This window comes from Dendronephthya gigantea, unplaced genomic scaffold (assembly GCF_004324835.1).
Source record: "Dendronephthya gigantea isolate DGI-Jeju-01 unplaced genomic scaffold, DenGig_1.0 000083F, whole genome shotgun sequence".
Taxonomy (NCBI): Eukaryota; Metazoa; Cnidaria; class Anthozoa; order Malacalcyonacea; family Nephtheidae; genus Dendronephthya; species Dendronephthya gigantea.
In genome coordinates, this window is record NW_021163093.1 from 672,740 (window position 1) to 699,069 (window position 26,330).

The 26,330-nt window shown below is 36.2% G+C and overlaps 2 protein-coding genes across 3 annotated transcripts; both read left to right on the forward strand.

Annotated features, from left to right (window-relative positions):
• Window positions 1–751: 751 nt before the first annotated feature.
• Window positions 752–12,258, forward strand: LOC114533012 (fibrillin-1-like). The gene is made up of 13 exons (XM_028554587.1): window positions 752–917; window positions 5,920–6,297; window positions 6,643–6,765; window positions 7,141–7,263; window positions 7,651–7,773; window positions 7,989–8,111; window positions 9,002–9,124; window positions 9,285–9,407; window positions 9,857–9,979; window positions 10,775–10,897; window positions 11,204–11,326; window positions 11,774–11,896; window positions 12,116–12,258. The coding sequence occupies exons 1-13, from the start codon at window positions 845–847 to the stop codon at window positions 12,256–12,258; spliced, it is 1,824 nt and encodes a 607-aa protein (XP_028410388.1). The 5' UTR covers window positions 752–844.
• Window positions 11,780–26,288, forward strand: LOC114533037 (adhesion G protein-coupled receptor E2-like). Of its 2 annotated transcripts, XM_028554614.1 has the most exons (31): window positions 11,780–11,896; window positions 12,116–12,238; window positions 12,474–12,596; window positions 13,086–13,208; window positions 13,429–13,551; window positions 14,366–14,488; window positions 14,616–14,738; window positions 14,993–15,115; window positions 15,340–15,462; window positions 16,138–16,260; window positions 16,389–16,511; window positions 16,794–16,916; window positions 17,366–17,488; window positions 18,755–18,877; window positions 18,996–19,118; window positions 19,230–19,352; window positions 19,453–19,599; window positions 19,728–19,850; window positions 19,941–20,087; window positions 20,194–20,316; window positions 20,396–20,542; window positions 20,758–20,840; window positions 21,277–21,525; window positions 22,005–22,409; window positions 23,131–23,292; window positions 23,764–23,982; window positions 24,343–24,505; window positions 24,866–25,011; window positions 25,383–25,649; window positions 25,750–25,804; window positions 26,155–26,288. In XM_028554614.1, exons 4-31 carry the CDS (start codon window positions 13,115–13,117, stop codon window positions 26,217–26,219), a joined length of 4,071 nt encoding a protein of 1,356 aa, XP_028410415.1. In that variant the 5' UTR covers window positions 11,780–11,896; window positions 12,116–12,238; window positions 12,474–12,596; window positions 13,086–13,114; the 3' UTR covers window positions 26,220–26,288. The 2 variants fall into 2 exon arrangements, with proteins under 2 accessions (XP_028410415.1, XP_028410416.1); XM_028554615.1 differs by lacking the exon at window positions 19,728–19,850.
• The last annotated feature ends 42 nt before the right edge of the window (window positions 26,289–26,330 follow it).

A 26,330-nucleotide genomic window follows, 5' to 3' on the forward strand; every position in this document is an offset into this window, starting at 1 on the left:
TAATACATATGATAAGTAGCAATTTCCTGCGCCTGCGCATGCCTGAGTGCCCAGTTGCGTGCGTTGTAATAAATCGAGTTTCCACAAATTTTTCTCGACCCTCGACTATTGCAAAACAGCCTTTTTCTTTGACAACATTTTCCGCCGCAAACTGACAGCGTTCTTAGGGGTTCTCAATTGAAATAATTGCCAATTGCCTTTGTGTTAGGGTCGGTTTCCACTTGCAGAGAAATAGTTCGCTAGCGAAGAATTTGCATATTTTCTTTCGAATTTTGACAGAATAAATAAATTACTGTTCAGGTTGACTGTCTTCATTTTAAATAAGCAAAAATTTCGCTGGCGAACTATTAATTTTTGCAAATATAAATCCAGCCTAAGGGGTACGTTTCGCAAAGATGAAAAGAGTTCCCTAGCTTATGTATATAATTATCCCTCAGTCAGCACTTCAGGCGATCAAGCAAATTTATTCCGCCTGGAGCTTTTAATTACGGCTGGGTATATGAATTACGCCCAGGATTATGTTAATTGCTTCAAAAAGCAAATGGATTTTACACGCATGCATTGCTAGTGCTAATATTATTATGTTTAAAAGTTGCCGAACTTTCTCGTGTTCAAATTATCACACAAATTTGGGCTGCCTAAAAATGTAGTTGCCTTTCGGAGCAGGTGTTTTCTTGGCTACACCAGCCGCTATGCAAATACGAGTGAAACTTCACAACAGTCAGGTGGTTGCTCCTTTGAGCAATTTAAAGACAAAATCGACACTGTAATAAAAGACGAAAGATTTCTTACATTAAGTGCACCTCGAGCTCGTGAAATTGTATTGGAAATTGCATTTACGAATATGTTGGAACCAAAACTCACCGGGTTTATTCTCGTTCTGATCACATATGCCGCTTGTAGCGAAACAGCAAAAGGTAGGCAGTCAATGTAACACAGGTCATCTCTGAAAAATTACCTGTGCTAAAAATGGCTAAATTAATACCCAGTTAATTTTTCATAGCTATCAATTATATATTTGTATGGGTATTTTATAACTTAAAACACATTAAAGATGACTGCGGAGAAGGCTATAAGGGTATTCTCCTGTTTATTAAGGAATGCGAGGATAAAGGGAATTATCGGGAGTCTGGAAGTTGATTCCAAGTTACCGGTTTAATTAACTGACCATTTTAATTTCAAGAACCTTAATATTTCTTCTCTTCCCCCTCTCCTTTTCATCTCTTTTTCCTTTAAATTGAGGAATAGTTTCGATTCTCTGTTCCGTCCGCTAAGTAATAATCCCCAAAATATTACGGGTATTGACCTTGGACCAGTACGTTGTATAAAAGACTTGTTAAATTTTAACTATGGTTAAGCACATAAGTGGCTAACTAGGATTTAACTACGCAAAGTGTAGCTAAAGAGTTTTATGCAAGAGTTTTATAGCAGAGTTATATAGGCAGCACTTGACACTTGTAATTCAAGTGGTGCGACTTCAATTGGTAAGAAATACGTGCGTGGTTTTTAAATTTTTTTTTTGCATTTTATTTTCTCAACGGCCTAATTTTGTAGCAATTCAGTGTCAAATTGATTGCTTCAGTCGTCAAGCATGCGCTTGGCATATTTTGTTAGTTGTTTACGACTGCACCTGTTGGCAAGCATGTGGTAATAATGTAATTATATTAGTGCCTCTTATAAAATTAAGTTAAGATCCCGCCCTGTCACTGGTAAATATTTCTGATACACGTATAGTTGTTGTACGATGCGATCTTAGTCGGCTTATTAAAAAAAGAATATCAGTAAGGTGTTTTTGCTTGCGTGAGATGACTTTGAGGTATTGAAATTAATGTTTCAGTATGAAATCAAACAAGCATATGCATACTATTGTCAAAATAATTGAACAATTAGTAGGATCGTATATATCCTCATTCCACGGGAGGATATCTGTATACGGCTCATCAAAATCGTGATTTAATCGTATGTATAATCTTCGGATGCAAGCGAGTAAATAGTTATACCTAAATTATTGTTCCATGTGCATGAATATTGGGACGCGTGTAGCTACTCACTAACTGAACATCAGCGGTTCAATTCCTAATGGCAATGATTAAGCATTGGCAAAGTTACATGCCATTTAGGATTAAATATTCTACTAATTTGAAATAACAGTGAGATGCGTTGTTTGCCAAAAAAACCTACTTAGTTTTGCAAACTTGCATGAAGAAAACAACATCCTCATATCGTAGCGGGTGGCCGTTTTTTAAGCTTTTCATTGCAAAGAGGATATGCACTCATCGATACCGAATTTGCATGCATGTTCATGACATCAGTTTAAGTTGTTTTACGGTATTTTTGTCCCCGAACTTTTTCATTTGGCATACCATATTAAAGCTATCATGCTTTGGGGAAAAATTTGCATTGACATGGCTAATTTTGATGTCAGTATAAGACAAATAACATGGCAGGTGGTCATGATAAAAATTAGATTTTTTCCCTTCAAATTTCACTTCATCTCAATAGTAAAATTTAATTCACCCACGGCATGTATATATAGTATAACTATTATATAAATACATTTTTCTTTCTCCTTTGAACCACCAACTAGCCGCTTTGCAAACAAATATGTTGCCAAGAATATGCATTGGGCAACGGTTAAGACATCGTAAAAAGCTGCCCCGGAAGTAAAAGATAAAAAAAGAACATTTTAACAGGGGTTAAATTACAGTGAATATGCATCATCCTTGCGTTGAATACAGCAAGCTTGATATAGCAAACTTGAAATGAACGACACGTTATCATCTTCCCAGCAGGTGGTGTGTCTCTTTTGTTCTCTGCTCGACAATATATCAGGCTTTGCAACCATCATATCAATAAATATATCATTGATTACAGTTAGCGTGTATATATGTTTCTAGTGGTTTGTGAAATAGACAGATTACTGCCAAATTTAACTTAAGGAAAATGGATTTGCCAGAATATAATTTATTTCATGATACTCCCATCATAAGAAATAAAGTGTTTAATATAATATTTCTTTTCGTAGCGTATATTTTATATATTCATTGATGGCAAATAGGCGTAAAAGTAATAGCTAATAAAAGTAGGACCTAAGGCGAATAAATAAACATGCAACCCCCCCGACCCCATAATGCACCCCCCAATTAAGCGTATATTGACGGCCCTCCGCATATTTAACAATATTTAAATGTGCATCTCAATCACCATGACCTTCGACATGTCCCCTTTCTCTAGCAACACAAAGCATTTAGCATTTTACTGAGTTGCATTAAATCCCCACGGGCTAAAATTCGTGCACACGGCATTCAAATTTTAACAATGAGTGATTTCAATAGTTTTCGCTTTTTTGAGACACCCTGTACAGGGTGTCCCAAAAAAATGTCCCCTCTATTGAAATCAAGCCTTTGTTCGAATCTGATTGCCTTAATATTATGATAAACCCAATTGAAAGCAAGACGCTTTATTTGAATGCCTCAACCTAATAAATATGCTATTTACACACTACTGCGTTGATGATGCATTCAAATTCCAACAAAAGCTTCATTTCAATAGCGGGGACTTTTTTTGGGACACCCTGTATTTATGTCAATTAATCATTTCTTTATACCATGGTTGAACGTCGTGTTTTGTTCGCGTCGGATGCTATTCAAAAAATAGATAGTAAGATGGTAAACCTCATTAACATCATTTGAATCGAAGCAATCAAAATGCGACATTTAAAGACCTAGGTTAAACGTCGTATTTTCGTCATGTGGAATGCAATTCAATTCTCATTATGTCTACGCGACCAAAATGCGACGAATAATCTAGGCCTTAAGCCCTAATTCCACGGGCTAAATTTTCGAGCGAAATTCGAAATATTTCACCTGCTTCTTTTGAATTGTAAGCAATGAAGCAGAATTAAATTATTCAAGTGGTCGAAATTCAAAAGAACAGGCGAAATATTTCGCAATTCGCCGAGAAAAAGCGCCCGTGGTAATTAGGCCCTTAGAAATTGATTGTTTTCCCAGGGAATAAACACCAAGATATTAGCATAACAAGGAATATGTCTTAAGGCGGATTTCCACTTACAGCGAAATCGTTCGCCAGCGAAATATTTGCATATTTTCTTTTGAATTTTAACGGCATAAATAAATTAGTTCGACTTGACTGTTCTCAATTCAAAAGAAAATATGCAAATATTTCGCTGGCGAACGATTTCGCTGTAAGTGGAAATCCGCCTTTAAGCAGGCTGAGAGAAAAATATTTTTCTGTCGTTTAAAACCGGTTTAAATTACAGAACAGGCGAGTGTTGATTAATACAAAACGGGTTGATCATGTGTTCTAACAAACAAAAATGGTGAACAAGAAAACGGTTGTAATGTGACGATATTATAAGGACCTAAACTTGTCATGCAGCTCGCAAAATGTCAATAAATTTTGCAGTCAATTGCAGATATCTCTGTTTGTTGTCATATTCAGTTTATAATAATAATTGGAATACAATAACATTTGGAACCATGCAGTTTGCCAATTCAAAATCTTCCTTCCTGGTTATTGCTTGGGACCCTTTTATCGACTGAGACTAGTTTTGAAAACATTATACAAATTTAGTGAGACATTTTCAACGACAGATGGACAAGTAAGTCATGTGAACAAGTCTAAATAAAAATGCATTTATGTCTCATGCCATGTTGTATACAGGGTGTATCAAAAAAAAGGAGACCTTTAGAAATCAAGCTATTGTTAAAATTTGAATGCCTTTTCAATTGCATTTGCACATATGCTGAACCGTAGTGCGTGAAATATTGATGGCATGCATGCATACATTAGAAAATGAATTGACATTTGTACACAAGATTGTCTGCTCCTGGGAATTTGAAAATAACTTTAACAGCATAAGGAAAATAATGACCCAAAAATATTCAAATGACTAAGCACACTACCAGAACAAAAATGGTTCAACTGACTTCGGAGCAAAGAGTTTTTGTAGTCGTAACTTATACCCAGCCTGCCGTCATCAGAAAAGCAGTTCGCGATATGCACAAGCGTACGGTAGTTTGTGTTGAGAGAAATGGAGGCCACGTTGGAGGTCATGGTCCATGACATTCAGTTCTTTTGATGTTCAATTTATCAGCAATTTTCAATCCGGATCGAAATGTTAAATGAATCTGTGTCAGATCAGTTGTAATTCATTCCTGACTCATGTAAAGATTTAATAGGCAGAGTTTGTAAAATGGGATGCTGAGCCATTCCGGATTCAAAGTCAATTCTAACTCATGTGAACAGCCCTAATGCTCGCACGAAGTGTTAAAAATTAATGAACAAATGATTTGTTCATGTTTTGAAGGAACAGCTAAAGCAATTTACCACGCATACTGTTATCGCTTTTGTGCTTAGTCGTTTGTGCTTAGTCATTTGAATATTTTTGGGTCGTTATTTTTCCTTATGCTATTAAAGTTATTTTCAAATTCCCAGGAGCAGACAATCTTGTGTACAAACGTCAATTCATTTTCTAAAGGTCTCCTTTTTCTAATGTATGCATGCATGCCATCAATATTTCACGCACTATGGTTTAGCATATGTGCAAATGCAATTGAAAAAGCATTCAAATTTTAACAATAGCTTGATTTCTAAAGGTCTCCTTTTTTTTGATACACCCTGTATAACTTCTGGTCATGTTTTAAGTCATCATTAATAAGTCAATGATTACGCCACTGGGGCATTCTTGACAGTCCGGGGTTGTGTTGTTTTTGATCTTCCTCTCTTTCGTTTCCCTTCTGTTGCCCAGGTGATATAGCCGGCCACTTTCATAAGACAAAATGTCTAAGATCGTGTGAAGCTTGAGAAGTTCGTATACTTTCATTTGAAGTGGTATACTTTAACTTTTTTGTTATGATGTTTGAAAAACTTTTTATTCCCTTATTTTGTTTTCAACAGAATGTTCTTTTCCGTGGAAAAACTATGGAAATGTTTGCTACATGATGAACATCGAAAATAACACTTGGCCAAAATCAAATAAGTTTTGTCAGAGCATGGATGGTCGGCTTGCCAGGGTTCATTCACCTGCCCTCAACAAATTTATCTTTGAAACATACAGCAAGGGGAATATCAGCCTGTGGATTGGATTGAAATTATGTACGGCTGTCAGTGATGGCTCATGGTGTTATGCCTATGGAAAGACGTCGATATATTACAATTGGGACGCAGGAGAGCCGGATAATACAACAGGAAACGAAGAATGTGTTGAAATGAAAAAGAACGGATTTTGGAATGACGAAACGTGTGAACAAGAGAGGTCATCAATCTGCGAATTGTGTACGTCAAATAATAATTACTTTGTAGAAAATTAATATAGATAAATGATATTGTGCAACCACGGGCCGGTTGTATAAAAACGTATAAAAACGTTTCTACAAATTGTAGAAATATCTTCTACAGGTTGTACACTATCATATTTGAACTAAATTCTTTTGGGGGGTTGAATGTTGATAATAGTTATATTTATGCACCATGCATGAAACGGTCAGTACTCTTCAAAAAAGGAATACAATATCGATAAGAAAACTAAAATATAAGGTGGGATTCACCAAAGATCCAATTAGGGATGGATGATACAATGTTTAATTTCCTAATTTTCTTTTGGAACCAATGATATTATAGATACGGACGAATGTACGTTTCGAAAAAACAAATGCGATGCTCATGCTATGTGTATGAATACCATTGAATCATATACTTGTGTTTGTAATGAAGGATTCACAGGAGATGGAAAGGTTTGCAAAGGTAGAGTATACAGTGTCTGAGCAACACATACCGAATGAAGAATGTTCAAATTTTCCAAAACATTGTAGCGACTTTAATTATTGGAACTACTCCAAGTCATATGTCCTCGTGATGAATGTACTTTTTTTAGAAGAGCCAACGTGGCCTTTTTAAATGTCCACAAAAATGAACCTCTGGTGATATCGCATAGCCTTATTTACAGTACCTACGTACAATCTATTTACCAAGAGTAAGATATTTCACCATGCGCGGTCATATGAGTCCACTAATTGCTTTATTCGTCTAGTGATTCCAATTTCCGTTATTGTAAATTTTTAATGGTGTGTTCATTTGAGCACTCGTATCAATGCAGAATGTTCTTTTAATCTCTATTAGACACAGATGAATGTACCTTGGGGACTCACAAATGCCATTCTCATGCTGCATGCTTGAATAACATTGGATCATACACTTGCATTTGCAATAAAGGATATGCATGGAATGGAACCCAATGTGAAGGTACAGTGGCCTCGTTGGGATAACTGCGCAGGCAATATTTGCTACGATGTAACTATATACTATATATATATATTTTTTTGCATGTTTGATTATTTTTCTCATACTGAAAACTCAACTTCGAACATACCTGAACCTGTACTTGCATTAAAGGATTTAAAAGAAAATGAACTTTATAAAGGTGGAGTTCGCTCATTTCCAATAGCAACAAAGATAATTTACTCGGTGCCAAAATAGTGCAATCGGTTTATTAGGCTAAGCTCGTCTTATACTGCTTATATTGCAAAATCAGCTACCGATAACACAGTGATCTGTATGAAATCAGAAATCTCGAATAGAACCCAATGGTTATAGATGAGAAAGCATATTCATTTTGAATTTTTACATTAGACAAGGATGAATGTACGTCAGGAACTCGGATGTGCCACTCTCAAGCCGTATGCAAAAACGCTATTGGATCATACACCTGTTTATGCAATAAAGGTTTCACAGGAAATGGGTCCTTTTGTAAAGGTAGAGTTTGAAGATTTTCAATATATAGGAGAAAAGATTTATCTACTTATCTGCGCGAATATAGTGCTATGGGTTTGTGCAATTTTCTTTTACTGCCATGCTGCCATCTCAATTACAGATAAAAATTTAGTCTGCATTCATTATAGCAATTTAGAAGCGACTAGTTGAGTCCTAGGAAGCGTTGGGATAAAAAATATTTTGATTTTTCATATTAGATGAGGATGAATGCACGTCAAAAACTGGGACGTGTCATTCTCAAGCCACGTGCAACAATACTATTGGATCATACACCTGTTCCTGTAATAAAGGATTTACAGGAAATGGGACGTTTTGCCAAGGTAGCGTTTGAAGATTTCAAATTGCAGCACAGATTTATCAATCTCTGCGGATATAACGCAATGGCTTTCCGCAATGATTTTCTCATGCTGCAAATACTGAAAATACTCGTACTGCAAATCTAATTATAGAAAATTAAGCAGTCTGCATCAGAGAAGGATCCAGTATCCTTACCAAGGTCGAATATACCATGGTCGGCATATTCGACCTTAACAAGTTCAAAGATACCATAGTCCGGTGTATTCAACCTTATCAAGATCTAATACACCATATTCCAGTATATTCAATCTTACAAAGATCGAACATACCATAGTCTGGTATATTCGACCACAGAATACCTAACAGAAGTAGAACTCCTGTACTTTTTTCGTAAGTGTGATTCGTCATGATTCGTCACTTAGCAAGTGCATTTTTTTAGGCAGTCACCCCCTGCCAATGTTTAAAATGAAGGCATTTTTTGCATTGACAGGGGGGTGACTACCTCAAAAAAATGCACTTGCTAAGTGACGAATCATGACGAATCACACTTACGAAAAAATAGTATAGAGTTCTACTTCTGTTAGGTATTCTGTGATTCGACCTTAATATGACTGAAGATACCATATTCTGGTATATTCAATATCAACCTCACCAAGATCGAAGATACCAGAGTCCGGTATATTCGACCTTACCAAGATCGAAGATACTATGCATAATTGGAATTCCGGTATATTTGGCCTTACCAAGGTCGAATATACCACAATCGGATATACTCGACCTTCACGACTTATTTATCGTGTCAGTATCAGCCTCTGGTCTGGGTGCAATTAACCATTCAGAAGTTACCATTAATTTTTAGTTCAATGGAGATAGATGATGACGAAAAAGCAATTATTTTGAATTTTTACATTAGACAAGGATGAATGTACGTCAGGAACTCAGATGTGCCACTCTCAAGCCATATGCAAAAACACTATTGGATCATACACCTGTTTATGCAATAAAGGCTTCACAGGAAATGGGTCCTTTTGTAAAGGTAGAGCTTGAAGATTTTCAATAGGAGAAAATATTGCAGTTTTCTTATACTGCCATGCTGCTATCTGAGTTATAAATACAAATTTAGTCTGCATTCAATATAGCCATTTAGAAGTGACTAGGAAGCGTTGGGATAAAAATATTTTGATTTTTCGTATTAGACGAGGACGAATGTACGTCAAAAATTAGGATGTGTCACTCTCAAGCCACGTGCAACAATACTATTGGATCATACATCTGTTCTTGTAATGAAGGATTTACAGGAAATGGGACGTTTTGCAAAGGTACCGTTTGAAGATTCTTAAAAGGGTACGGTGCCCCCGCACTTTTATGAAAATAGCAAAATGTAGCATTTTTTCAGGCAAACGTGCCCTTCTTTGAGTCATTAAATGTGCGTTATTGTAGTACATGATCTCAGATTCGGTAGATATTTTTATGTAGCAAAACGTTGCATTGCAGTTGTAATTAATAATTAAGTAAAGTAATTCAGTGAATTTTACGGTCTTCGCAAATGTATGGGGGTAAATGTGCTACAGTTCTAATAAAGAAAGCACCCCTTTTTGTCAGTTACCCCCGCCCATTCTAAATGGTTCCACTGCCCTTGAGTGCAATGGGTTAGAGCAATGTTTTTCAGACATCTCAATAATCTGCAATTAGCTAATCTGAATTCATGAAGGGAGTCCTATAGTTATAGAAGATAAGAAAAGACATTGATTTTGATCAATTTCATTAGACAAAGATGAATGTACGTCAGAGACTCGGATGTGTCATTCTCAAGCCACGTGCAACAATACCATTGGATCATATTCGTGTACTTGTAATAAAGGATTTATGGGAAATGGGACGATTTGCAAAGGTGAAACTTTCAGACTTAATAGCGACAACGGTATCTTAATCTGTAAAAAAATGTGCAACGACTTTTTATACTTTTCTCGTACTGCTCGTACTTTAAATTCAATTACAAACAATTTAACACAGTAATCTGCACGCATTTAGCGTAGCCAAAATCGCCGAGTGAGTCTAAAAGACATAGAAAACGAGGCAATCTTCGAATTTTTGCATCAGACAAAGATGAATGTATGTCACAAACTCGAATGTGTCACTCTCAAGCCATGTGCAACAATACTATTGGATCATACACCTGTTTTTACCGTTTAAAGATTTCTAGTAGCAACAAAAATATATTAATCTGCGCAAAAATGGTGCAATGGGTTGGCGCAATGTTATTCTCATACCGCTCATACTGAAAACTCAACTAAAGATATCTTAGTACTCATCATGCCATTAATTAGCCAGTCAGAATTCATGAAGTGAGTCCAATGAATATAACCATAGACGCAATAGAATTCTTTATTTCACAGTCTTTTGAAAATCTCTGAAAATCTTTTTAGTATGGCACGGTTGGCTCACTAAGTTCAGTCATCAAAATAACGGTGCAGCTCCAGGTTATTTAACGCAGGCGCCTCTCTGCTTCAGATGCCTTATTCCTCCTAAAACATGCAGCTTCTCTTACAGAGCAACTCTTGCTGTAAACCAATTCAGCTGAAATCCAATGATATCTTTTTTTAAAGACGCAGACTCAATATAATAATTGTTAATTATGACAAGCTTGCTTTCTATAAGTCTTTCTTTTCTCGAATATTCTTATTAGATGGTGACGAATGCAGGCTGAGAACTCACAGATGTCATTCTCAAGCCACGTGCAACAATACCATTGGATCATACACCTGTACTTGTAATGAGGGATTTACTGGAAATGGAACTGTTTGCGAAGGTAAGGCAAAGAAACAGTCGAAATTGCACTTTTAGATTGACGACACAGGTTCCATTGTCTGTGTTGCTATGACATTGCATGCATGCTTTGTAAATTTATTTCTACTCTCGGATATTCACATTACATTCACCACATTCCGGTATACTCGACCTTCACTTCTTTTTTTATCATGTCAGTATCAGCTGTGAGCCTGATCGAATCCCCCTCTGTTCTGCGTGAAATTAGCCATTCATAAATGCATGACCATTTGACTTCAATGGAGATAGATGATGAAGAGAGAGCAATTATTTTGAATTTTTACATTAGATAAGGATGAATGTACCTCAGAAACTCGAATGTGTCACTCTGAAGCCACGTGCAACAATACTATCGGATCTTACACTTGTTCTTGTAATAAAGGATTTAGAGGAAATGTGACATTTTGCAAAGGTACCGTCTGAAGATTCTTAAAAGGATACGGTGCCCCCGCACTTTTTTGAAATAGCAAAATGTACCCCTTTTTTGAAGCGAACATGCCCTTCTTTGAGTCATTAAATGTGCGTTATTGTAGTACATGATCTCAGACTCGGCAGAGATTTTTATGTTGCAAAACGTTGCATTGCAGTTGTAACTAATAATTACGTAAAGTAATTCAGTGAATTTCAGGGTTTCCGCAGATGTATGGGGGTAAATGTAACACTGTTCAAATTAAAAAAATGCCCTTTTTGTCTTTACCTCCCTACTTTCTAAAAGGTTCCACGCTCCTTGAGTGCAATGGGTTCGAGCAATGTTTTTTAGATAACTCAATAAACTGCAATTAGCTAATCTGAATTCATGAAGGGAGTCCTATAGATATAGAAGATAAGAAAAGAGATTGATTTTGAATCATTTCATTAGACAAAGACGAATGTACGTCAGAGACTGGGTTGTGTCATTCTCAAGCCACGTGCAACAATACTATTGCATCATACACCTGTTCTTGTAATAAAGGATTTACAGGAAATGGGACATTTTGCAAAGGTACCGTCGTAAGATACAGTTCTAATTAAAAAAGTGCCCATTTTTTTCATTTACCCCCCCCCCCCTTTCTAAATTGTTCCACAGCCCTTGAGTGCAATGGGTTCGAGCAATGTTTTTTAGATAACTCAATAATCTGCAATTAGCTAATCTGAATTCATGAAGGGAGTCCTATAGATATAGAAAATAAGAAAAGACATTGATTTTGAATCATTTTATTAGACAAAGATGAATGTACGTCAGAGAGTCCATTGTGTCATTCTCAAGCCACGTGCAACAATACCATTGGATCATACACCTGTTCTTGTAATAATGGATTTACAGGAAATGGGACCTTTTGCAAAGGTACCATCGTACCATCGTAAGATACAGTTCTAATTAAAAAAGTGCCCATTTTTGTCATTTACCCCCCCCCCCCACTTTCTAAATTGTTCTACGTCCATTGAGTGCAATGGGTTCGACTTCGAGCAATGTTTTTCAGATAACTGAATATTCTGCAATTAGCTAATCTGAATTCATGAAGGGAGTCCTATAGATATAGAAGATAAGAAAAGAGATTGATTTTGAATCATTTCATTAGACAAAGATGAATGTACGTCAGAGACTGGGTTGTGTCATTCTCAAGCTACGTGCAACAATACCATTGGATCATACACCTGTTCTTGTAATAAAGGATTTATAGGAAATGGGACGATTTGCAAAGGTAAAGGTTTTAGATTTTTAATATCGACAACGGTATATTAATCTGTAAAAAATGTGCAGTGACTTTGCATACTTTTCTCATACTGTTCTTACTGCAAATTCGATTACAGACAATTTAACACAGTAATCTGCACGCATTTAGCGTAGCCGAAATCGCCAAGTGAGTTGAAAAGATATAGAAAATGAAGAAATCTTTGAATTTTTATATTAGACAAAGATGAATATATGTCACAAACTCAAATGTGTCATTCTCAAGCCATATGCAACAATACATTTGGATCATACACCTGTTTTGACTTGTTAAAGATTTCCAATAGCAACAAAAATATATTAAACTGAGCAAAAATGGTGCAATGGGTTTGCTCAGTTTTCTTATACTGCCATATGAATTACAGATAGAAATTTAGTTTGCGCATTCATTAGCAATTTTGAAATGACCAGTTGAGTCCTAAGAGAGTTGGGATAAAAATTATTTTGATTTTTAAATTAGACGAGGATGAATGTACGTCAAAAACTAGGATGTGTCACTTTCAAGCTACGTGCAACAATACTATTGGATCATACATCTGTTCTTGTAATAAAGGATTTACAGGAAATGGGACATTTTGCAAAGGTACCATCGTAAGATACAGTTCTAATTAAAAAAGTGCCCATTTTTGTCATTTACCCCATCCCCCACTTTCTAAATTGTTCCACAGCCCTTGAGTGCAATGGGTTCGAGCAATGATTTTCAGATAACTCAATAATCTGCAATTAGCTAATCTGAATTCATGAAGGGAGTCCTATAGATATAGAAGATAACAAAAGACATTGATTTTGAATCATTTCATTAGACAAAGATGAATGTACGTCAGAGACTCGGTTGTGTCATTCTCAAGCCACGTGCAACAATACCATTGGATCATACACCTGTTCCTGTAATAAAGGATTTATAGGAGATGGCACGATTTGCAAAGGTAGAACTTTTAGACTTAATAGCGACAACGGTATATTAATCTGTAAAAAATGTGCAATGACTTTGCATACTTTTCTCATACTGCTCTTACTTCAAATTCAATTACAGACAATTTAACACAGTAATCTGCACGCATTTAGCGTAGCCGAAATCGCCAAGTGAGTCTAAAAGATATAGGAAATGAGGAAATCTTTGAATTTTTATATTAGACAAAGATGAATATATGTCACAAACTCAAATGTGTCATTCTCAAGCCATATGCAACAATACTCTTGGATCATTAACCTGTTTTTACCTGTTAAAGATTTCTAGTAGCAATAAAGTATATTAATCTGCGCAAAAATGGTGCAATGGGTTGGCGCAATGTTATTCTCATACCGCTCATACTAAAAACTCAACTAAAGATATCTTAGTACTCATCATGCCATTAATTAGCTAGTCAGAATTCATGAAGTGAGTCCAATGAATATAAAGACCATAGACGCAACAGAGTTCTTCATTTCACAGTCTTTTGAAAATCTCTGAAAATCTTTTTAGTATGGCACGGTTGGCTCGCTAAGTTCAGTAACCAAAATAACAGTACAGCTCCAGGTTATTTAACGCAGGCGCCTCTCTGCTTCAGATGCTTTATTCCTCCTAAAACATGCAGCTTCTCTTACAGAGCAACTCTTGCTGTAAACCAATTCAGCTGAAATCCAATGATCATTTTCATTTTTTTTAAAGACGCAGACTCAATATATGCCCAATGTATATAATTGTTAATTATGAGAAGCTTGCTTTCTATAAGTCTTTCTTTTCTCGAATATTCTTATTAGACGGTGACGAATGCAGGCAGGGAACTCACAGATGTCATTCTGAAGCCACGTGCAACAATACCATTGGATCATACACCTGTACCTGTAATGAGGGATTTACTGGAAATGGAACTGTTTGCGACGGTAGGGCAAAGAAATATTCGGAACTGCACTTTTAGAAAGCGTTGACGACAAAGGTTTTTTTGTCCGTGTGGCGTGGCATATATGCACCCTTTCTAAATTAATTTCTGCTGTCGCAAATTCATATTAGACAGCGACGAATGCGTGTTGGGAACTCACAGTTGTCATTCTCAAGCCACGTGCAACAATACCATTGGATCATACACATGTACTTGTAATAAAGGATTTACCGAAAATGCAACTTTATGCGATGGTAAGGCAAAGAAATAATCGAAATTGGACTTTTAGGTTGACGACACATGTTCCATTGTCCGTGTTGCTATGGCACGCATGCTTTGTAAATTTCTTACCACATTCCGGTATACTAGATCTTCACTACTTTTGTTATCGTGTCAGTATCAGCCTGAATCCGCCTCAGGTCTGAAATTAGCCATTGAGAAGTGACCATTTGAGTTCAATGGAGATAGATACTGAAGAAAAAGCGATTGTTTTGAATCTTTACCTTAGACAAGGATGAATGTACCTCAGAAACTCGGATGTGTCACTCTCAAGCCACGTGCAACAATACTATCGGATCCTACACCTGTTCTTGTAATATAGGATTTACAGGAAATGGGACATTTTGCAAAGGTAGATGTATGGGAGTAAATTTGATACAATTCTAATTAAAAAAGTACCCCTTTTTGTCAATTACCCACACTTTCTAAATGATTCCACGGCCTTTGAGTGCAATGGGTTGGAGCAATGTTTTTCAGATAACTCAATAATCTCCAATTAGCCAATCTGAAGTCACGAAGGGAATCCTACAGATATAGAAGATAAGAAAAAACATTGATTTTGAATCATTTCATTAGACAATGATGAATGTGCCTCAGAGACTCGGATGTGTCATTCTCAAGCCACGTGCAACAATACCATTGGATCATACACCTGTTCTTGTAATAAAGGATTTATAGGAAATGGGACGATTTGCAAAGGTAGAACTTTTAGACATCAAAATAGCGACAACGGTATATTAATCTGTAAAAAATGTGCAACGACTTTGCATACTTTTCGCATACTGCTCGTACTGCAAATTCCATTGCAGTCAATTCAACATAGTAATCTGCATGGAATTAGCCAAGCGGAAATCGCCAAGTGAGTCTAAAAAATATAAAAAATGAGGAAATTTTAGAATTTTTGCATTAGATCTGGGCAAAAATGGTGCAATGGGTTTGCGCAATGTCATTCTGATGCCACTCTCACTGAAAACTCAACTAAAGATATCTGCAATCTGTCATCATGCAATTAATTAGCTAGTCAGAAGTCACAAAATGAGTCCAGTTAATATCGAGACCATAGACGCAATATAGTTCTTCATTTTACAGTGTTTGAAAATCTTTTTTACTATTGCGCAGTTGGTTCACTAAGTTCAGTCACCAAATTAACGGTACAGGTCCAGGTTATTTAACGCAGGCGCCTCTTTCGTTTAGGTGCTTTACCTCCTCCTAAAACATTCAGCTTTTCTTAAGGGGAAAGTTCTGCTGTAAACAACTTCAGCTGAAAACTAATTTTTTTTAAAAACGTAGACTCAATATATGCCCGATTTATAATTGGTAATTGTGACAGGCTTGCTTTCTATAAGTCTTTCTTTTCTTAAATATTTTTATTAGACGGTGACGAATGCAGGCTGGGAACTCACAGATGTCATTCTGAAGCCACGTGCAACAATACCATTGGATCATACACCTGTACCTGTAATGAGGGATTTACTGGAAATGGAACTGTTTGCGACGGTAGGGCAAAGAAATATTCGGAACTGCACTTTTAGATAGCGTTGACAACAAAGGTTTCAAAGTCTGTATTGCTGTGACATGCATGCATCCTTTCTAAATTAATTTCTGTTGTCGCAAATTCATATTAGACAGCGACGAATGCGTGTTGGGAACTCACAGTTGTCATTCTCAAGCCACGTGCAACAATACCATTGGATCATACACATGTACTTGTAATAAAGGATTTACCGAAAATGCAACTTTATGCGATGGTAAGGCAAAGAAATAATCGAAATTGGACTTTTAGGTTGACGACACAGGTTCCATTGTCCGTGTTGCTATGGCACGCATGCTTTGTAAATTTATTTCTACTCTCGGATATTCAAATCACATATACCACATTCCGGTATACTAGATCTTCACTACTTTTGTTATCGTGTCAGTATCAGCCTGAATCCGCCTCAGGTCTGAAATTAGCCATTGAGAAGTGACCATTTGAGTTCAATGGAGATAGATACTGAAGAAAAAGCGATTGTTTTGAATCTTTACCTTAGACAAGGATGAATGTACCTCAGAAACTCGGATGTGTCACTCTCAAGCCACGTGCAACAATACTATCGGATCCTACACCTGTTCTTGTAATATAGGATTTACAGGAAATGGGACATTTTGCAAAGGTACCGTCTGAAGATTTTAAAAGGGTTACGGTGTCCTCGCACTTTTTTGACAATAGCAAAATTTACCCCCTTTTTTCAAGCGAGCATGCCCTTCTTTGAGTCATTAAATGTGCGTTATTGTATTACATGAACTCAGACTTATTAGAGATTTTTATGTAGCAAAACGTTGCATTGCAGTTGTAATTAATAATTACGTAAAGTAATTCAATGAATTTCATGGTTTTCGTAGATGTATGGGAGTAAATGTTATACAATTCTAATTAAAAAAGTACCCCTTTTTGCCAATTACCCACACTTTCTAAATAGTTTCACGGCCTTTGAGTGCAATGGGTTGGAGCAATGTTTTTCAGATAACTCAATAATCTCCAATTAGCCAATCTGATGTCACGAAGGGAGTCCTACAGATATAGAAGATAAGAAAAGACATTGATTTTGAATCATTTCATTAGACAAGGATGAATGTGCGTCAGAGACTCGGATGTGTCATTCTCAAGCTACGTGCAACAATACCATTGGATCATACACCTGTTCTTGTAATGAAGGATTTATAGGAAATGGGACGATTTGCAAAGGTAGAACTTTTATACTTCTAATAGCGACAACGGTATATTAATCTGTAAAAAATGTGCAACGACTTTGCATACTTTTCGCATACTGCTTGTACTGCAAATTCCATTGCAGTCAATTCAACAACAGTGAGTCTAAAAAATATAAAAAATGAGGAAATCTTCGAATTTTTGCATCAGATCTGGGCAAAAATGGTGCAATGGGTTTGAATGAATGAATGAATGAATGACTTTTTTTCACGAGGGTAAAAACACATTACAGCCAGGGGCTGACAAACTTGTGGCTCTCAGAATAAGATATTAGAATCATGCAAGTATATACAATAAGATATATAGAATATAGAATAATACAATAGACAATCTATTCTAAGACTATATAAAAACATGCAACTAGAACACTAGAATTAAGAAAGGTTAAAATGATCAAGATCTATATACTGTTGTAATAAAAATGTACGATAGCTTTTCTTAAAAGTTTTGATATTGGAGCTAGATCTAACAGTCACGGGAATACTGTTCCATAATTTTATTGCTGATACAGCAAATGATTTTCCACCTTCTTTTTCTCGATTGTACCTTGGACAAACAAATGTTATATCGCCATAGCTCGAGTTACGCTGTGATATGTCGCTCACTCTTGAAAATTTATTGGCAAGATAATCAGGAGCTAAACCATGCATTATTTTATAAACCATGCAGCATGTGTTAAGTTTAAGTTCATCGTCAAATGTTAGCCAATTCAGTTTATCAAACAAATTAACAGTTCTCTCGTCTCGTACTCTAGCATCCAGAATAACTCTTGCTGCACTCTTTTGGAGTTTAAATACTCTACGCAGGTTTGCTTTGCTTTGCTTTGCTTTGTGCAATGTCATTCTCATACCACTCTCACTGAAAACTCAACTAAAGATATCTGCAATCTATCATCATGCAATTAATTAGTTAGTCAGAAGTCACGAAATGAGTCCAATGAATATCGAGACCATAGACGCAATATAGTTCTTCATTTCACAGTGTTTGAAAATCTTTTTTACTGTTGCACGGTTGGTTTACTAAGTTCAGTCAACAAATTAACGGTACAGCTCCAGGTTATTTAACGCAGGCGCCTCTCTCGTTCAGGTGCCTTCTGCTGTAATCCACTTTAGCAGTTCGGCTAATAAAAACGAAAAAAAATCATTAAAGGCGCAGACTCAATACATGCCGAATGTATGATTGTTAAATATTACAAGCTTGCTTCCTCCACGACTTTCTTTTCTCGATTATTCATAATATTAGATGGTGACGAATGCAAGCTGGGAACTCACAGATGTCATTCTCAAGCCACATGCAACAATACCATTGGATCATACATCTGTACTTGTAATGAGGGATTTACCCGAAATGGAACTGTTTGCGACGGTAGGGCAAAGAATTGCACTTTTAAAAAGCGTTGACGAGAAATGTTTCAATGTCTGTATTGCTGCGACATGCATACATCTTTTCTAAATTAATTTTTGCTCTCATATATTTACATTAGACAGCAACGAATGCATGTTGGGAACTCACAGTTGTCACACTCAAGCCACGTGCAAAAATACCATTGGATCATACACATGTACTTGTAATAATGGATTTACCAAAAATGGAACCGTATGCGATGGTAAGGCAAAGAAATAGTCGAAATTGCACTTTAGGATTGACGACACAGGTTTCATTGTCTGTGTTGCTTTGGCATGAAAGAAAAGACATTGATTTTTAATCGTTTCATTAGACAAAGATGAATGTACGTCAGAGACTCGGTTGTGTCATTCTCACGCCACGTGCAACAATACCATTGGATCGTACACATGTACTTGCAAAGAAGGATTTGTAGGAAATGGGAGCCAGTGTGAAGGTAATGTACAGGAAGGTGATGTACAATTAGTATAGAGCTTTTAGGTATGAAGATCTTTTTTGAACATTTCTTAGGATCGTTTAATTCTGTTTTTGCATAGACGTCACAAGTAATAAGAATATAGACTTGGATGAATGTGCCTTGAAAATTCACAGATGCCATCCTCAGGCCACGTGCAACAATACTATTGGATCGTACACATGTACTTGTCACGAAGGATTTACTGGAAATGGAACCGTTTGCGACGGTAGGACAAAGAAATATTGGAAACTGCACTTTTAGAAAGCATTGACGACAAAGGTTCCATTGTATGTATTCTTGTGACATGCATGCACCCTTTCTAAATAAATTTTTGGTCTCGAATATTCATATTAGACATCGACGAATGCATGCTGGTAACTCACAGATGTCATTCTCATGCCTCGTGCAACAATACTATTGGATCATTCACATGCACTTGTAAAGAAGGATTTGCAGGAAATGGAAGCCAGTGTGAAGGTACAGTGCCCGGACGAACAATATGCAACCCTTACGTATGAAGATCTTTTTCAACATTTTTCAGGATCGTTTAATCCTGTTTTTCAATAGACGTCACAAGTAATAAGAATATAGACGAGGATGAATGTGCCTTGAAAACTCACGGATGCCATTCGCAAGCCACATGCAACAATACTATTGGATCGTACACATGTATTTGCCACGAAGGATTTACTGGAAATGGAACCATTTGCGACGGTAGGGGAAAGAAATATTTGAAATTGGAATTTTAGAAAGTATTGCCGACACTGGGTTCAATGTTTAATGTTCTAAATGACTTTTGATTCTCAAATATGCATATTAGACAGCGACGAATGCACACTGGGAACTTACAGTTGTCACCCTAAAGCCTCATGCAACAATACAATTGGATCATACACATGTACTTGTCTTGAAGGATTTACAGGGAATGGAACCCAATGCGAAGGTAAAGTGCCGGTAAACTGTTACGTTTAAAGACCTTTCTTTAACATTTTCTTGGATAGTTTAATGCTCTTTTTGCATAGACGTCACAAGCGATAAGAATATGTACGAGGATGAATGTGCGTTGAAAACTCACAGATGCCACCCTCAAGCCACGTGCAACAATACTATTGGATCATACACCTGCACTTGTAACGAAGGATTTACAGGAAATGGAACAGTTTGCGACGGTATGCCGCAGTGATGTCCGAAATTTTTTATGATTTGAAAAACATAGTTGATATACGATAGGTGTTTTAGCCCCAACACTCTACCTAGTGTTCCGAGGTCTCAAATCGTATAATACCAAGGATGGTGTTTTACGTTATAAACCTTCATATTTTTGTCGGAGTATGTAACTTGTGTACCAAACATGCGTTTGACTTCTAAATTGTCCATTGTTAAGAATCTCATCCGATCTGTCTCTCGACAAAAAGAAAGTCAGATAACAATATGAGCTTTGGTATTCTTGGTAAAAAAGTTGAAGAGGTAGGTTAAAGTCGTAAAATAAATTCTTTGTAAAAGCTGTTCGTATGCGTTCCTACGGAAGCTTTAGGCATCTGCAGCGGGTAAGTGCTTCACTTTCTCTATTGAATGGAACACGTAAATACTTGAGATTTACGGCCATGCATGGGAATCTGAAAACAGACCATAACGAACAATGATCTTGTTATCTCCCACCGTTATATATTTTCCCTTCTTTTATATCCCGCACAAAACCTGATATTTACCCGAATGAGGAGGAATCGTGCATCTCTAACTATGACAATAACGATTGCAAGAGTTGAATATTTTGTGTCAAAAATATTTTATTTTTCCTTAAATTGCATGACAAAACGAAAATTTCTAAAAAATACTTTCTTGTCCCTCTTTTGTTTGTACTACATATTGCTTTTCTATATATCTGGTGATGGCTCAATTCCAGGCATATGGACTGAATGGTGAAGAACATAAAAAACTTGCACGACAGATTACTACCGAACTGTCGTGCTTAACAGATCTTGACACTATTGAAAATGGGTCAAACGGAATGAACCAACTAAATCTAGCAGAGGCAGTAAGAATACTTCAAAGAATAGTTAATCTAAATATTGCGGATAGAAATCTCGACATTCTGACCCCTGCAAACAACATACTGGATCATAGAAATGCATTCGCTTGGAGAACCATGAAGGTGAGTTTGTTGGTAAAAGAAATTTCCTTGTTCTAATAGACCCTTTGCATGTTAGACTACTTTTTGATCTGTGCAAAATAATCCAATCAAATCACCATAGCTAAAAAGAGCGTACCAAAATTAGTAAAAATTACCATTTTGGGCCCGAATGTGGTAACATTTTGCGTGCGTTAGACAAAAGTATACAAATTTGCAAACTTTGCAAGGCTATATTTTCCGTATTTTACGACATTTCGCAACCACACTTTGCGTTTTTACTAATTTTAGTACGCTCTTTCTAGCTGTGGTGATTTGATTGGATTATTTTGCACAGATCAAAAAGTAGTCTAACATGCAAATGGTCTATTGAACCGGGGTTTTTTTTACGGAATCGGGCCGGTGAGCTTCTTTTTTGCTCTTAAATAATTATATTTTTGTACAATTATGCGCTGCACAATGTGATATTTTTTCACACCTTATTTCTTCAATGTATCATGCAGGACGGTAAATTAATCCGTGATCTGGTTGTAACTTTGCAAAATTATGGGATCCAGCAAGGGAAAATAGCAGGGAACAATGCATCTGCTTCAACTATATTCCATAACCGTTCAAACGTACAGCTTCGGATTAAATACATAAACCAAGATTCCCTAACACAAGAAAGAGGACTTTTTCAATTTCCGAATGCATCATTCAACCTTTCACCTGATGCACTTCCGAAAGATTCTGGTGCTGTGGTCGCCGTCTTTTGGTACAAAACATTGAACGGCTTTTTAATGGAGAGCTTAGATGAAGGTGACATTAATGGCGACATAAACAGCGCAATTATTATTACAAGCGTTAAACCACAACCAAAGGCGCTTTTTAAAAAACCTGTTCGAATCAGCTGGAACATAATTGAAACGGTAAGTAATCGTTTGCCTTTTGCCACAATATGAATATAAATGTCTTCAAACGAATGTATTTCTTACTTTCTCCTTAATCTTACTTTTAGAAATATTTTGATCGTAGAGAATAATAGGTTATTTTTGTTCTCTCGTATTTGAGTTCATAAAAGTTACTTTACAATTGCCTTTACGTTTGGTTTTTAACAACCAAGAAATAATTTACACACAAGTTATGTTGCCCTTCCAAATTTTTTACCCGGAACGTTTAAAACATCTATCACCAAATATGTCGCAAGAAACTTCTGCATAATCTGGCTTTGCTGTTGCGTCTCTAAAAACAACCTTAGTAACGATGAAAAAAACCTCGTCTTGTTTCTTTTACATCGAGTTACATCCAAGTTCTTGTTGTTTTGCATTTTACTGACTTCTGCGGATTAATCCATTATTTCTGGGTATAAATTTTCCGAGAAGGTAGCTATATTGTTGATCCTTGTGTATAAGCAATCACAGAGATTTATTTTAAACGATTTTACACTGACAATGGTCGCTTATTTCAAAATCTTTTTTAATGTGTTTATCAAACATTTAAAACCACCAGACAAAGCGATCTTGCATGCCTTTAATCAGATCTTCTTCGAGATGGTGGACATCTCTTTACCTCGAGTAAATTTTTCTTAATAACAATTAAGGGAAGAATGAAGAACCATTATAGACGCGACTAAACGATATTTTCTTGCAGGACGAATTTCAAGCGTGTGCGTATTGGAAACCGGAATTGAGTGGAAGTGTGTGGAAAACAGATGGATGTGAAAAAATAAAAGGCGAGTCAAACAGTCGACGGTTTACATGTGAATGTCATCATCTGACAGCATTCGCTTTCCGCGATATTTCAATAGACACGGTAAGACGTTCAATTACGGATTACGAAAGCAGTATACATTATTTTTAGCTTCAAATCAGCCGTAATCTTTCCCTATATAATGTAAAAATAGTCAATTTACATGTTTTGATTGACCAAGAGCTGTGTTCTACTCGTGATTGTTTATTTTCGGGACAAATTGTATAACAAAAAAATCTTTAAAAGTCACGTGACGGTACGCTGGTAGTAATTCATGAGAAAAAAATCAATTCAATCCTGATTCTGGCTCGAAGAGCATACTCTTTTAAGACATCCTCCACAGTGTCTCCTAAAATTGTTCCACTCTACAAATCATCTGCTCATCTTTTGTTAAACGACCGTTGAGCAACCATTCTAAGGTGTTACCCACGTTATTAACATGTAATTCTACAATCAGGCGAGAGACACGAAAAATCTACTATAGTAAATTTTTCTCAAAAACTATAGTATAAATTTAATATATTTCTTTTTAAGACGAGCGAGGGGGGACGATTGAGTGTTGATACGATATCTATAATTTGTTGTTCTGTATCACTGGTTTGCGTATTGTCCACAATAATCACACATGCTTTCTGGTGGAAAAGACTCCATAAGACGGGCACAATTCCATCAAATGTTCTTATGAATCTCTGCATCACTATTGCTATGGCAAATTTGTTTTCTATCATCGCGGAGTCTGCGCAGAATCATGAGGTATACAGCATAATACATAACATACAAATAATATTTTTATAGCTATACTATCTTTAGCAATGATCAGATATATGTGTTTGTGGGTTTTTCTGCAGTCCGGTTTTTAAGAGGTTTCCAAACTGTTGCGCAGTTCTTTTGAAAATTGTTTTCATGCTGCTTTGTTATCTCATTATCACCAGCTCTCTCTGCCGATAAGGTGCAAATTGAAGGAGTTCTTGAAAAATTGCAATCACTACTGTTAGTTAAATTCCGTATCAATATATACACAATAAGATTAATTCTATAAATATACTTTTCGCTTTAATATTTTGCCTAAAACACCATTTGAACAAAACGTGACGTTCTATATAATTTCCTTAGACACTCTGTATTGCTGCATCAATATTATTGTATTGGTGTCTACTCGCTCTATTTGGATGGATGTTATGTAACGGAATCATAATTTACCTTCAACTTGCGTATGCCTACTTGGATCTAGGTTTGGGAAGAAAATTTCTCCAGGCATTCTACGTTATTTCTTGGGGTAGGTTTGTAGTTTTATGACCGACGATCCAGGCCTCTTTTATGATGATAACTTTGCGTCAAATGTTGTACAGGCAGATGTAACAGATGTTATTCCCAAATTTATTGCAATTTTTTTGCACAATACGATGCACAGCTAGCTGTCACACTTAAGATCTAATGTTATCTTAAATCTTATAATACCCTACATGTTGATATAGACCCTCCGATTTTTTATACATTGTGCTCAAACCTGAAACCTTTTATTTTAGTGAAATAACACTAGGTCAAGGAGCAAAGTTTTTATAACTGTGTTATTATTACTTTGCTGTTGCGGTTTAGGGGTTAATGCTGCTATCGATTCTGATATATTCCTTTTTAGGCATACCGATAACTGTTGTACTTGTGTTAGCTGCAACTGTCGAAGTAGGTAGTTTTATAACCCAGAATTCAATCAATGCATGTTGGTGCCCTAGTGGAGGTGTGCCGTTCTGGATTTTCATTGCTACTCTTTTTGCAATTTTACTGGTAAGTATACATTCAAAAACGTCTTCATATATTGAAGAAAACATATCGATTTATCAATTAACCAAAATCTAAAAAGGAAACTACGAAATATTTCAATAACAGATATTGTTTCCAGTAGACGTAAATACTGAACTAAGATTTAACACAAAGCGTAGAACCTACCATAAATATCTTACATCATGATGGGTGGCTCAGGAACATATTGCCTATAATATCGAAGAAAATTTGTGGCAATATCACTTTAGGACCTAGGGCTTTTTGTCTAAAGAATCGTCATGATAATTAAGCCCTCAGCATTATTTATATTGAAAAGCTTAGAAGATTTCCTGTACTAAAGTTTTTGTTTATCATATATAATTATTGCTTTTCAGAGCAACTTTGTGATCTTTATTCTGCTTTTGCGCCGTGCTTCATCGTCTGAATCCAGAGTTACACATACAAAAGATGGCACCACAAATGAAAGAGGCACACTTGGTCTGAAAGGTGCCGCAGTGCAACTTCTGCTTCTCGGATTTGCATGGTTATTTCATTTACTTGCATTTCATCAAGATAAAAACGTGTTTAAGTATATTTTCGCCGTATTCAACATCCTCCAAGCAATAATGTTGCTTGTTTGTCACGTGATTTTGAACAGAACGGTATGTTTTGATACTTGGGAAAGTTAGTTTTACACAGGATATATGTTTGTTAACACTTAACGGATATTTCAGCAAATATACCATTTCTTCTTCTTCCCAGCTTCACGGAGCAATGGACAGGGAAAAGCAAGATAAACATTACGAACTGTCTAAAGGTACATTATACAGCAGTTGGTTTTGTATACTATATATTCAGTTTAAGGTGTTGAAATGTTTGAACTGTTATGGAAAAAAACTATGAAAGGTGATGAATTATCACACATAAATTAGTTAATTAATAACTCCCGGCTACCCGGCTCGAATATACTATTGGTGGAGGTAGAATATTAATTTTGTCGGAATTTTCTGGCCATTGAACATCACTAACATGCATACGTACATATGAAGACGTCAGTATCTAAATACCGTGATATGTTTCAATATAGGCTATTCGGAAGAGAGTATAACAGTTTTTTACCCGCACAAACTGATCAATGCTAAAAACCACAATTTTATTTCTGTCTAGGCACTACTTCCCTGAAAAGCGAAGGTGAACCAGAAAAAATCTCGATGAAAGCAATATCAGTGTAAAGGATGTGAACTCATCCTTTAAACGAGCTGCTCTAAACGGATTTTGTGAAACAGTCTACACTGAAAAGAATTAAGGGGTACACTTAACGTATTTAAAAATTTAACAAGACG